This window comes from Sceloporus occidentalis, unplaced genomic scaffold (genome assembly GCF_023333645.1).
Source record: "Sceloporus occidentalis isolate IW3139 unplaced genomic scaffold, rSceOcc1.0.p SCAF_6, whole genome shotgun sequence".
NCBI lineage: Eukaryota > Metazoa > Chordata > Lepidosauria > Squamata > Phrynosomatidae > Sceloporus > Sceloporus occidentalis.
In genome coordinates, this window is record NW_028316986.1 from 4,963,140 (window position 1) to 4,976,546 (window position 13,407).

The 13,407-nt window shown below is 41.9% G+C and overlaps 1 protein-coding gene across 4 annotated transcripts in view; it reads right to left on the reverse strand.

Annotated features, from left to right (window-relative positions):
- LOC149310350 (integrator complex subunit 9) overlaps nt 1-13,407 on the reverse strand; it is a 108,297-nt gene that overhangs the window by 16,922 nt on the left and 77,968 nt on the right. For all 4 annotated transcript variants that reach the window (XM_089528777.1, XM_089528780.1, XM_089528778.1 and 1 more), the window contains 3 exons: nt 8,927-9,107; nt 6,806-6,866; nt 293-464 (listed from right to left, as the gene is read on the reverse strand). In XM_089528777.1, coding sequence (XP_089384903.1) covers nt 293-464; nt 6,806-6,866; nt 8,927-9,107 — 414 coding nt within the window. The remainder of the gene's footprint in view (nt 1-292; nt 465-6,805; nt 6,867-8,926; nt 9,108-13,407) is intronic.

Sequence of the window (13,407 nt, forward strand, 5' to 3'; positions counted from 1 at the left end):
CGATTATGTACCAATGGCGGCGCCCATATATACAGGGCACCGCTGTTGTTCTGCCCTCGTCATGTGCAAGGGTTGCGTGGCGTGTGGGTGCTCTGCCCCCCATGCAACACTAGCACGTGATGAGGGCGTCGGAAAGGCCCGTTTGTACCATGCCTATGTTTCTTAAAAAAGAAACTACTGTAAACCAAAGGAGGGATGATGATGACGTTGTTGTTATTCCTGTGTTGTTGTTGTTGTAGCTATTTTATACAACCCTAATGTGCTTGGCCATCAATTGAGCTAGATCTCTTACCTGTAAAGATAACAGTGTTCAGGCTGGATTTTCCCCACAGCTCCATGAAATGCACCACATCCCCGAACCGGAGTGAAGGGTGACCAGTGAACACCACACAGGGCTGCTTGAAGTCATTGCTGAAGTCCCCGTGGATGCTGGGATAATGCCTCAGCTTGTTTGTCTGAATGAGCTGGAAGAGAGAAGTAAAGTCAGTTTTAACCCTGCTATTTAAATTATTATTCCTGTTTTACATTTCACCACCTCAACTCCAATGACAAAACTGATGCTGAGACACTCTGAGACCACTAGCAAAGACGATGGAGAAGCATCCAAAAAGCAATCGTGATTTATTATTTAATTAAATTAATTTATTTGATTACTAGAACAACAATGACTCTCTGAATTTAAATATTGTAACTTTTAACAGTTTGAAGTCCAAGGCTTTCAACATTTTAAGAGTTTATTGGCAGCTGTTCACTGTTAGACCAATATTCAGTGTCAGCTGCTTCTTTTTAACCACTTTATTTTTATAATGCAAGAAATACCATTTAGAAACCAGTCCTTCAAATTAACTTAAGTATAACCAAAACAATTTGCTTTAAAAGGGTTCTTTTTAAAGAACAATTACTATTTAGGTGAGTGGTCAAAACATCTGAACTGTATGCTGCTACTTAATTTTCTGATTTAGTCATACATTGGTGTAGTCCTACATATTAATGCAAAACAACAACCCTGGTTTAAACAACATGCCCTGAGTTGTTTTTTTTAACCTCCCCTCCAATCCTGATTAATATTAACAATCCTTTAAATCTGCTTTAAACCCGGGCAGGTAGGATTTGCTTTCCAAAACCTGAAGTGACTATTTGGTCATTTGAACTTGGGGTGCTAGTAAGGAGCACATCCCTAGAGGCACTATTGACTCTTTCAGGGGTGTTTGGTGCCCTCTTCCAATTAGGGTTGTGCAGAGGAGCATGGAGGGTTCAGCCCTCTGAGGTCTACTGGAGCATGCTGCCATGCTGAGTGGGGCCGTTCTGGGAGGTGTAGTCCAAAAAAGGTAACATTTCCAAGATTCTGTGCATGTGTATGTGCATGCACTGTATTTTTATCTTTATTGTTATATTTTTTAAAAAATATTTTCTCTCTTTTTCAAAATTAATTATTTCTTCAGAATCAAGTTTTCAGCTGTACAGGTTGAGTCTCCCTGATCTGGAATTATGAAATCCAGATTACTCTGAAAATTAAAACTTTTTTTCATGGATGGCTAAGCTAGTGGCACCTTCGCTTTCTGATGCTTCAACGTACACAAACTTTGTTTCTTGCATAAAATTATTAAAAATATTGTCAATAAAATTACCTTAAGGCTATGCATATACGGGGCATACGAAACATAAATGAATTTTGTGTATAGGTTTGTATCTCATTTCCAAGATATCACATTATGAATGCATATGAAAATATAGATATTCCAAAATCCCCCACCCCAGCAAAAAAAAGCATCTGAAATCCAAAACATGAGCTAGGCCACCAGTATTCCCATTTTACTGGTAGGAATCTAAGGCTGATAAAGGGGGCTTGCATATTTACAAGAAGACTGGACAACCATCACAGGAAAGATGGCTGCATTGGTCATCCAGGAGACTTTGGGTGTGCTGCACCTCCATCCAAAAAGAATTCAAAAATATTGTTTGCCTTCATATGTCCTCTAGGGAGCATGAGGGGCATTGTCACCATGTTTTGGGGTCCACTGGGGCCATTTCAGGCCCATGAGAGGCCTTTTTTTGCAACATGAAGTGACCTAGAAGTCACTTCTTATTTTAAAGAACAGCTTTTCCTAGGCCTAAAATCCCTCAAAATGTGGCAAACATGCCCCCCCCCCATTCTCTAAAGCAGTGGTTCTCAACCGTCCTAATACTGCGACCCTTCAATACAGTTCCTCATATTGTGGTGATCCCCAACCATAAAATTGCGGCGTCTCAGTTCCTAAGACCATTAGAAATATGTGTTTTCCAATGGTCTTAGGCGACTCCTGTGAAAGGCCGTTCGGCCCCCAAAGGGGTCACGACCCAGAAGTTGAGAACTGCTGCTTTGGAGGGTATCTGAGGGGGAAATAGTTTTGGAAAAAACATCAAAACAAATTTTGAACCTGGAGAGGGGAACAAAAAAGGCACTTGGCTTGTCTGGGCTTCTTGGGTTTCCAGCACTGTTATCAACTACTAGGCACCCCATTAGATGCACCTTTGTTAACACCTGTGTCTGACAATTACAATTTTCATCAGGGTCTTGAATATCTGGGTGATGGGGGAATGAATTAACACGCACACACAGCCTGTCACTTTCTGTAAGATGGCTGCTCCTAATCCCCTCTCAGCTTCCCAGTGTGGAATTTAAATACACACGCGCAATATGCGCTGGAAGTTAATCAAGCTCTCAGCCTTCCAAATGCTCCTGTAATTAAGCAGGGAAGAGATTTGGAGCTCTGATTGGAGCAGATGGAGAGCAGTTCTTAACATCCAGCAACAGGAGCTAGAGGCTCACCAGAGAGTGTGCTAGACAAGTAGGAGCCTGAGAAATATGAATTTCATTTCCAGAGAGAGCAGGGAGCAGGGCAAGGGTAGGGGAAGAAGAAGAGACATACTTCCAAGCTGATGTTTAAAATTTCTGATAAAAATACAAAAGTCAGCAGGGACTGACTGGGTGAGACTGAAGAGCATTTTTCCTTGTCAAGGTAGAAGGGGTTTATGAGATGCTAGAAATACCCTAAATACCCCAAAGGCATCGGATCCCATATAAGTGTGGAGGCTCAGCAGAATCAGTCCTGGATAATACTTAGATAGAAGACTAGGGACCAATATCAGGTGCTGTAGGCTCTATTTTATGGAGCCAGCGTGGTATAATGGTTTGAATGTTGATTTTGGAGACTAGAGTTTGAATCCAGTTCAGCCATGTAAACTCACTGGTTGATCTTGGGCAAGTCACATTCTCTCATCCTCAGAGGATGGCATTGGCAACCCCCTCCCCCAAAGAAACGAGCCAAGAAAACCTGACGATAGGGTTGCTATAAATCAAGTTAATTAAAAGTTAATTCCCAAATCAGGGTGATATGGAATGCCGCAAATTCCCTATCATACCCTCCTACAGACCCAACCTGGCAGGGACAGCACTGATTAATTCTCCTTTTTGGCTGCCTCTCAAATTATCCCTCCTCTAACTCCCCTTCATATTTGGACCTCGGTGAGGTGCCTGAGTTTCTCTGCAAGACAGCTCTGATGCAGTCATTCAAGGGAGTGGGCTAAAGCACCCAGAATCTCTCACCAAGCTACAAATCCCAGGATTTGATCAGACAGAGCTACAGCAATTGGAATCAACCTGTTATAATTGTGGAGCATAGCCAAACAGAGCCAACAGTTATTTTCTTTTGTTGTTATTGTTTCACCCTATGCTTTAATTTTGTTTATTTGTGGTGGTTACCCATTCTCATGTGCCTTCAAATCCACTTTGACCTATGGCAATCTTCTACTGGGTTTTCTTGGCAAGACTTATTTAGAGAAAGTTTGCCATTACCTTCCTCTAAGACAGCCTTAGGGACACATATACTTCGTTAACTGTGGTATAATTTGTACAGATAAACACTGGGTTTCTCAATCAAGGTTCCCTAGAAACCTAAAGGTTCTGTAAGAGATGGTGATATAGGAGCTGTAGGGATAGTAGTTTTTATGCAAGGGTTGCCTTGAAAATTATTTCAAGGGTTTCCCCAGGATACAAAGGCTGAGAAAGTCTGGATAAATATATGTTCTATATAAACCTAATACAGGGCATGCCATAAAAATGTATACTCCCTTAACAGCTTCTTCTCATGTGGGTACCTTAAAAATAATAAAATAATAATAAATAAAATAAACCTTTTATTTATATCCCGCTTTTCTGTTACAAGACAATCAAAGCAGCTCACAACATATTAAAATCCACATTTACAAAATTATGTCCCAAATTCCCCCCCTTAAAACAGGATTAAACATGTACAATTAAAATATCTATTAAAACACACACACACACACACAAATACGAGGACAGAGTGGTGGGCTAATACATGATGTGGGGGGCAGTCATTCCGTGGCCAGGCACTTTTATTCAGGAAACAGACCTGATTGCTGTATCAGTAACAAATGCTTGGGGATTTTAGTGGGAACACCATTGGTGCCTGCTTTCACATTTTATACTCTCTCAGAAATGAAAACCAGGGCACATGCGGCCAAGCAATACCACAGTGTGGGCAAGATGGCAAAAGTTATTAATGGGGAAGGATACACAAACCAGGATTGGCTGCAGCGGTTTGCTTCTGCCTGAGCCTACTGGGAAGGGCAAGATTCCTCTCCCTTCCTCTTCTTCCTTCTGAGTTAATGGAGTGAAGATGATAATGATAATAATAATAATATCCCACCTTTTCCAAAAGTGGGACTCAAAGTGGCTTACAACAATGAAAAAATGTTAAAAATCCACAAAATGCAAAAGTTTAAAAACAATTAAACAATCAGAAAAAAATTAAAACCAGGTTAAGACATAAATTTAAAAAACACGCACATAGTAGCACAGAGATTAGCAATATTAAACCAATGGGCCTTATATTCGTCAAATGCTCTTCGAAGTCAGTTTGCAGCAACTGAGGTAAACTGAGGACAAAATGAATAGAAATTCATCTATGTTTTGCATATCCCTTATAAACATAGCTCCAAGGTAATTTTTATACACAGTATTATTTTAATAATGTTGTGCATGAAAGAAAGTGTGTGTATACTGAACCATCAGAAAGCAAAGGTGTCACTAGCTCAGCTACCCATATGGATCATCTTATAAAATAATAACCTATAAAACTTTAATTTATATCCCACTTTTTGTTACCACAATCAAAGCAGCGTACAACCTTTAAAAATATACAATTCCCTCCCCTAAAAAAGGATTAAATAATTCTATCCATTAAAATTACAGACAATAACATTTAAAAACAATAACAGAATAATAGAATAACGGTGGGCAGTCTTCACTTATATATGTCTGTGGGGGGATCTTTACGTGGCCGGGTTCTATTCCAGGAAGGCCTGCAGGAAGAGATCCGTCTTGACAGCTTTCTTGAAGCTCTCAAGGTTGGTAATTTGACGGATCTCGTCCAGCAGGCCATTCCATAAAGTGGGAGTGATCGCGGAAAAGGTCCTCTGGGAGGTTGCTGTCAATCTGGTCTTTGTGGACTGCAACAAATTCCTCCCAGAGGATCTGAGAGTACGGGGCGGATTATACGGAAGGAGGCGATCCCTTAAATAGGTTAGGCCCAGGCCATGAAGGGCTTTAAAGGTAATAACCAACACCTTGTACTGTGCCCGGAAACTAATAGGCAACCAGTGGAGTGATTTCAATATTGGTGTAATATGATCACTCCTAGTTGTTCTTGTAATCAGTCTGGCTGCCATATTCTGTACCAGTTGAAGTTTCCGGACTAGGCACAAGGGTAGCCCCATGTAGAGCGCATTGCAAAAATCAAGTCTTGAAGTTAGCAGTGCGTGTATTACAGTTTCGAGGTCGCCCGGCTCCAGGAAAGGGCGCAACTGGCATATCATCCGAAACTGATAACAGGCACTCTTGACTGTTGCATTCACCTGATTCCTCATCTGAAGCGACAGGTCAAGAAGCACTCCTAAGCTGCAAACACAGTCCTTTGAGGGGAGCGTGAACCCCTATAGGACTGGAGTTTGTACCTGATACCTGGTTTGGGGGCCCCTATCGTAAGTACTTCCGTTTTGTCTGGATTCAGCTTGAGCTTGTTTTCTCTCATCCGGTCCATTACTGCTGCAAGACATTGACTGAGGGGAGAAATGCCATCTGTCGTCGTTGCTGATGACTGAGACATGAAGAGGTATATTGGGTTGTCATCAGCATACTGATAACACCCCGCTCCATGTCTACAGATGATTTCTCCCAGCAGCTTCATATAGATGTTGAATAACATCAGGCACAGTATGGCGCCCTGAGGGACGCCACAATTCAGCTCTGTTTTTGAAGCGCAACTGTCCCCAAGCATCACCCTCTGGAATCTATCTTGGATTTTGGTTAAGGGAGACTTTCCTTGTATACACTTTTTGGGGATGCCCTGTATGTATACACACAGAAAGAAAAAGAGAGGGAGAGAGAAATAGAGAGAGAAACTAACAAGTCAAAACTTCAGGTGTAAGAATCCCATGTCTCAAAGTGCTCACTTCTTGTTTTTTCTGGGAAAGGGCAGAATCCATGAGAGGAAAGTCCTTCTGGATGGAACCCACTTTGCAAACAGTTTCGGCTTCAATCACAATGCCCATTTTGTGCTGTTATTAAAAAATGCTCAGGTGGCAGCATCCCTGGGAAAACTGGCCATTCACAGACAATGCAGCGCCGCTGATCATCTCAGTAGACAAGACTGGTCCAGATGGGGTAACGGCCTGACCCAGCAGAAGGCAGCTGCTTCTGCCTATACCCTTTCCCTGTTCTGGTTGGTCCAATGCTACTCACCTCTGCGTGAGGGAAGGGTGGCTCTGGTAGGTATACCTTCGTCTGCTTGTTGTGACAAAGCCTGGGATTTTAAGTGAGAAGAGCACAAAACAAACTAGGATTACAAAGTCACTCGACGGGAGCACAACTGTAGTTTGTTGCTGCCACCTAGAGCTCAAAACTTACCACCAAATAAAAACTTTATCTGGAAGCAGAAGGCAGCTAATTTGGATTATTCTTGGTGGTGGTGAGGAAAGGGCTCATCTAGGAACTCATTCACACGTTGTTGCTTTTAGCATGACTATGCAAATAATCTCACTCACGCACTTCAGGTTTGTTGCTCACACTAGGGAACTGCATTCGAAGCACGTTCAAGGCATGCATAGTTTGATGGTTTATCCCAGCACTATTTGCATCGATTATTCATGCACCCAACACTCCAAATCGTTAAAAAACTTTTTTAAAAATCCAACATCAATTATCCCGGGTTAAGTGGGTTTTTTGGCAGCTTCCCCTCTCCAACTTAATCAGATTAATTCAAAATGCATGTGAACAACAAAGATTCAACCCAGCTTCTACCTGGATAATTTTCAATGTCTGAATAACCCCTAGCATCCGCTCAATGGACATGGTGATTCTGAATTCAAAGATATAGCTGTGTTAGTCTGTAGAATCAGTATGTAGAGAGATCTTATAGCACCTTTGAGACTAACTGTAAGAAAGAAGTTGGCAGCAGGAGCTTTCCCAGACTTAAGTCCACTTCCTCAGATGTAGTCTACTTCCTCGACCAAATGCATCTGACGAAGTAGAATTAAGTCCATGAAAGCTCATGCTGACAACTTCTTTCTTTCAGTTAGCCTCAAAGGTGCTACAAGATCTCTCTACATGGTGAATCTCAGAGAGGTTTGTCTGCAAACTGGGGACTTACCATGTCAGAAAAGCAATTAATCCACTGGGTTGAAAGGAACTATTCAAAGTGCTGAGAGCCGGTGGAGTGTAGCAATAGCAATAGCAAATACATTTCTATCCCGCTTATCAGTGCACTTAAGCACTCCCTAAGCGGTTTACAAAGTTTAAGCCAATTGCCCCCAACAATTTGGGTTCTCATTTTAGCGACCTCCTTGGAAGGATGCAAGCCTGAGTTGAACTCGAGCCCTTTCGCTGGTGTTGAACTCACAACCTTATGGTTTGTGAGTGAGTGGCTGCAGTACAGGCATTTAACCACTGTGCCACCAGGGCCCATAGTAGTAGTTTGAGTGCGGGACTCCCAAGAGTTGTTTGTGCCTTCAAGTGATTTCTGATTTATGGTGGCCCTAAGGTGAACCTATCATGGGGTTTTCTGGGGCTGAGAGCATGTGACCTGCCCAACATCAGCCATTAGGTTTCCATGGTTAAACAGGGAATCAAACACCGATCTCCAGAGTTGTAGTCTAACACTCAAACCCGCTGGATGCACATCAAGTGCATCCATTATTGTAATTAATTCTTTTAGCAATATTTTAAAAAATGGGGGTAGGGAGAAAATGTGTAAATAAATGTGTGTATTATGCAAAGAAAGAAAGAAAGAAAGAAAAGAGCCAGTGTGGCATAGTGGTTTGAGTTTTGGACTGTGACTCTGGAGACCAGGGTTCACATTCCCTGCTTGGCCATGAAACCCACTGGGTGACCTTAGGCAGGTTTCACTCTCTCAGTTTCAGAGGAACGAAGTGGCAAAACCTCTTCTGGACAAATCTTGCCAAGAAAAGCCCAAGATAGGTCCCATAACTTGGAAACTACTTGAAGGCACAAAACAACAACAACAATTATGCAAAATGCATGTGGAAAATAAACTCAGATTTGCAAAAGGGAAGGCAAATAAACCCTGAATCCTATTAATTAATCCCAAAGGGAGCAGAGCTATTGATTCAATTGTTGGATATTGAGCCAAAACTCATGTAAATCCCATTGATTCAAAGAGTCTATTCAAGTTCAACAGGATTCAGGTCAAAGTTCCACACCCAGATTCTAACAAAAAGTGGGAGGGAGATGTGAGATTTAGAGAAGTTCAGTTAAATTAAGACTGAAAGCTTTCCACATCCCTGGTGACCAACTAATAGCTGCTTCAAACCTCTTCATTAATAAAAGGAGCCTACTGGGTCTTACCATTCGGCGAAGATCTGAGAGAATTCGAGTGAGCTGTTTGCAACAGGTGAGATGAAGTAGAAAGGGATGTTAGAGAGGCCAGCAGAGTCGATGTACTGGTACAGGCATTCCAAGAGGTCGTAGATTACTCCGGAAGGATAGCAAGGGACCAAGACGTTTCCTCCGTTCCGAACTGTCAGAGCTTAGCAAAGATTAAGAAAATGTGGAATAATTTTGTTTATTTTAATATGACATCCCTTCAAATGTATAAATATGGCTATCCCATCATTTCTTAACCTTCTCTTAAAACACATGTGGGCTCATTTCTTAAGTGTCAGGGCAAACACACTGTAGATCCACCTTGACTGAATTATATGTAACTAAAAGCTACCTACCATTCCTGTGGTTATTTCCAAAGGCCTCATGACAAGAAATTCCAATGACCTGCCAGTACTGTCAACTGAGAAGGTGTGCCCATCCTTGTTTACCTTCTGTTCATCCATTTCACTGCACAACCTCAGGTTCAGTTAATAGGAGGGACAGATTACCCTTATTTTTTTTAATTCATAGGCCTGTTACAGACAGCCAAAATAAAGCTGCTTCGAGTCACAGTGGAGATATGATGTTTCAATGATGCATGCGTCCTAAGAGTCCAGAAGTCGCACCAAAGCCACGCTCCAGCCCTAAGGACTGGAGCGTGGCTTTGGTGTGGCTTCTGGACTCTTAGGACACATGCATCATTGAAACACCATATCTCCACTGTGACTCGAAGCAGCTTTATTTTGGCTGTCTGTAATAGGCCATAGTCTTTATTTTTATCTGTCTTACCCTTTATAAATCTCTACCACAATATTCCACAACCTGGTATGCTGCTGATGTTTTGGACAGCTTCCATTACCTCCAAAGGTATCTTCCAAAACATCAGGAAGGAACCATATTGGCAACTTTTATTCATTTATTTATTCATTTTATTTATATGCCACCTTTCTCCCAGGAAAAGACCCAAGTCAGCTTCCAGGACAACAAATTAAAAATGTTTATATATTTTTAAAAAACCAATTTAAAATCACAATATGAAAACATTATAAAGTTGATTAAAATCATACAAACTCATCAGTGGCTGATGTACCACACTCTCCCTCCTGGTATCACAATTTGGAAGGAACCATAAGGGTCGCCTAATCCAACCCACAGGAATTAATAGCTAAAGCATCCCTAAGAAGTGGCCATCCAACCTGTTTAAAAAACCTCCAAGGAAGCAGTCTCCACCACCTTAACGTAGTCCATTCCACTGTTTAAAAGCTTTTACTATCAGGACGTTCTTCCTAATGTATACTTGGAATCTCAGTTTTTGTTATTTGAACCTATTGGTTGGGGTCTTACCCTTTAAGTACCAGAAAATGATTTTGCCATTTTATATAAGGGACACCATTTTACTATGCCACTGTATATAATAGGACTTGAGCATCCATGGATTTTGGTATCCATGGGGGTCCTGGAACCAAACCCCAGCAGATATCAAGGGCCTGCTGTAAGAGACGTCAAGCAGCTGTATACAGGATGACTTGGTACCCTTTCACAATCACAACTATAGCATTATGTTTTCACTTTAATAGCCATGGCAGTAGAATTCTCCTGCTCAAAATTCTGAATGCTTCTCTCCAAACTACAAATCCCAGGATCCTATAGGATAGACTCATGGCAGTTAAGAGTGCTGCATTTGTGTAGCGTGAAAGGGCCCTTATAAAATAATTTAATCACAGCCTATTTTAATTTATTGTAGTTATTGCTCTGTGCCTGAAGAGAGCAGCAAAACCTCAGTATGTGAAAGCCGTTCAGGTCTCCATCCGATTGCTAGTCCCAGCCAGAAGAGACCAGACAAATCAATCAGATTTAGCAAGGTGTTGATTTATGTTTGTGTGTGTGTGTTGTGTGCCTTCAAGTCGTTTCCGACTTATGGCGACCTTAAGGCAAATTTCATAGGGCGTTTCTTAGGCAACGAATACACAGAGATGGTTTTGCCAGTTCCTTCCACTGAAGTATAGCCTACAGCACACATGGTATTTCTCGGTGATCTCCTATCCAAGTATTAACCAGGGCTGCTTAGCTTCCAAGATCAGACAGGATCTGTGCCTTTACAGTATTTAGACAAGAGAAGTGTTCACTTGGCAATTTACTTGATGTGTCTGCATTAGGTGGGACATTCCATTGACTCTTTAGATGGGAAAAGAGGAGGGCGGGAATGGATTATCACTGTATGGTGGTCTGAATATTGAACTTGGACTTTGGAGGACCAGGTTTTGAAAAAGTATTTTACAATGGAAAATCCACACTTTAAAAAAACAACCTTTTGTAGGGTCATTAAGCATCCTAAAATATCCGCTCTAAAATAGCCTATCCCTGATCCCCAAATTCCTTGAGATGTCATTGGCATGGTCAGGATCCCCTAGGGCAGGGGTAGGCAACCTTTTTGAGCCGGGGGCCAGGTTGCTGTCCCTCAGACAGCTGGGGGGCCGAAGCCAAAAAATAAATAATTAAATAATTAAAAAAAAAAAATTAAATACATAAATAAACCGGGACAAATGTAGGACAAAATTTTCAAATGGAGGACACTTTTATTAAAAAATGGAGGACACGTGAAAAAATTTGCTGTTTTTTTTAAAAAATGTTAAGATAAATGCATGTTTCTGAGGCTTCTATAGACAATTGCCCCACCATGCCCCTCGCGCAAGAGGCCAAAGGCCCTGGCGGCAATCGGCGGCAGGACCGGGCTGGGGCCGGTCTCAAGGCCTTGGTGGGCCACATCCGGCCCACCGGCCGCAGGTTGCCTACCCCTGCCCTAGGGCCACATAATTTTTGTACCAGTGTACCTCCTAATTGCACAAGTGATTGTGAACATTAAAGCAATCACTTGTGCAACCAGGAGATGCACCAGAGTAATGCCCAAACAGATTTCGGCTGAAATTTTGGAACCATCAAGATGTCAAGGCTACTTGTCCATGGACAGTTGCTAGGCCATGAGATGTCAGACGCTGGTCCCTGGTGAGTTTCTGGGAACCAAAGAAGCATTTGTAGCCAAGAGGTGCAAATATGGTGCCAACCATGGCATGTGGGGGGGGGGGGGGCAAAGGGAATTGCCAGTCTTCCACATCAGATTGCTTAAGAAGCACAGCCTTGTGCTTTCTTTAGAAAGAAAAGGTTTACCATTTTTCTGATGAACTGGGAGCTTTCTTTCCTTTCTTTTCAACCACATGTCAAGGTTGGCACCATATTTGCACCCCTTGGCTACAAATGCTTCTTTGGTTCCCAGAAACTCACCAGGGACCAACATCTGATGTCTCATGGCCTAGCAATAGTCCATAGACGAGTATCCTTGACATCTTGGTGGTTCCAAATTTTCAGCTGGAATCTATTTGGGGCATTTCACCCATGTTTCTTCTGGTTGCACAAGTCATTGCTTGTGCATGGCAGGGGGTTGGACTGAATAGCCTGTGTGGTCTCTTTCAGCTCTGTGGTTTTATGATTCTATGATTCCCTTTTAGCCTTTTACCTAGTAACTTGGAGAAGATGGAATGACCACAACTGCACAACCAAATTTCAAATGAGGGCACACAGTTAATTCCATACGTATGCCAGTTAATTCCATATATGTTCCAGTTAATTCCATATTCTGTCATTTTATTCACTTCCTCATAATACAGTCTTTGTATCTTCCACTGCTGCTATGTACTACTTGGATCCTTTCAACCAAACCTTCTCCTTTGACCCTATTCCTCCACCCAAAAGGTCCTAGAATGTATTTTAATATTCTGTCTGCAGCCCCTTCCAGATGTGAATTAAATAGAGCTTTTCTCATTTGCTCCATGTATTATTTCAAATGTCTGTTACCTTCCTTCTTAAGCTAAAGATTCCCAGAACGGCTGAAAATAAAAATCAGAAACTATGACAATAAAACTGATAAATAGAATTTTAAAAAAAGATTAGAAGACACAGCAAGTAGCGCAGCCAGCAGACACAGAATTCATTATCCACAGATATAAAATGTCTGCAAGAAAGGTCTGAAAAAATTGCACACCCCGCCTTAAGCACTTGGACATTTGAGATGTTTACAGGGCATCCAAGATCCTTGATCAGAAAAGGCATCGCAAAGTTCTGCACTGGTCAAACGATGATGTGTCCACATCCACCAAAACCCCAACTTTTAATCTACAGCAACCACTCCATGGCCATTCACTGGCTAGTGGAGTATGGATCCCATTTTTCAAGCTCCCTCTCAAAGCCTTCAAATTATCCCTAACCCCAGCTTTTAAAAACAACAACACTGTATATTGTGGGATTTTTTTGGCCCCAAAAGCATGCATAAAGCCCCCCAATGCCATGGAAACATGTGAAAATACACCTACCCCACAACACCATAGTATTGCCAAATGCATCCATTTTTTTCAGGTACCCTTCTCAAAAATACTCACTTCCCATCGTCATTTTGAGAGAGACTGCAGAGG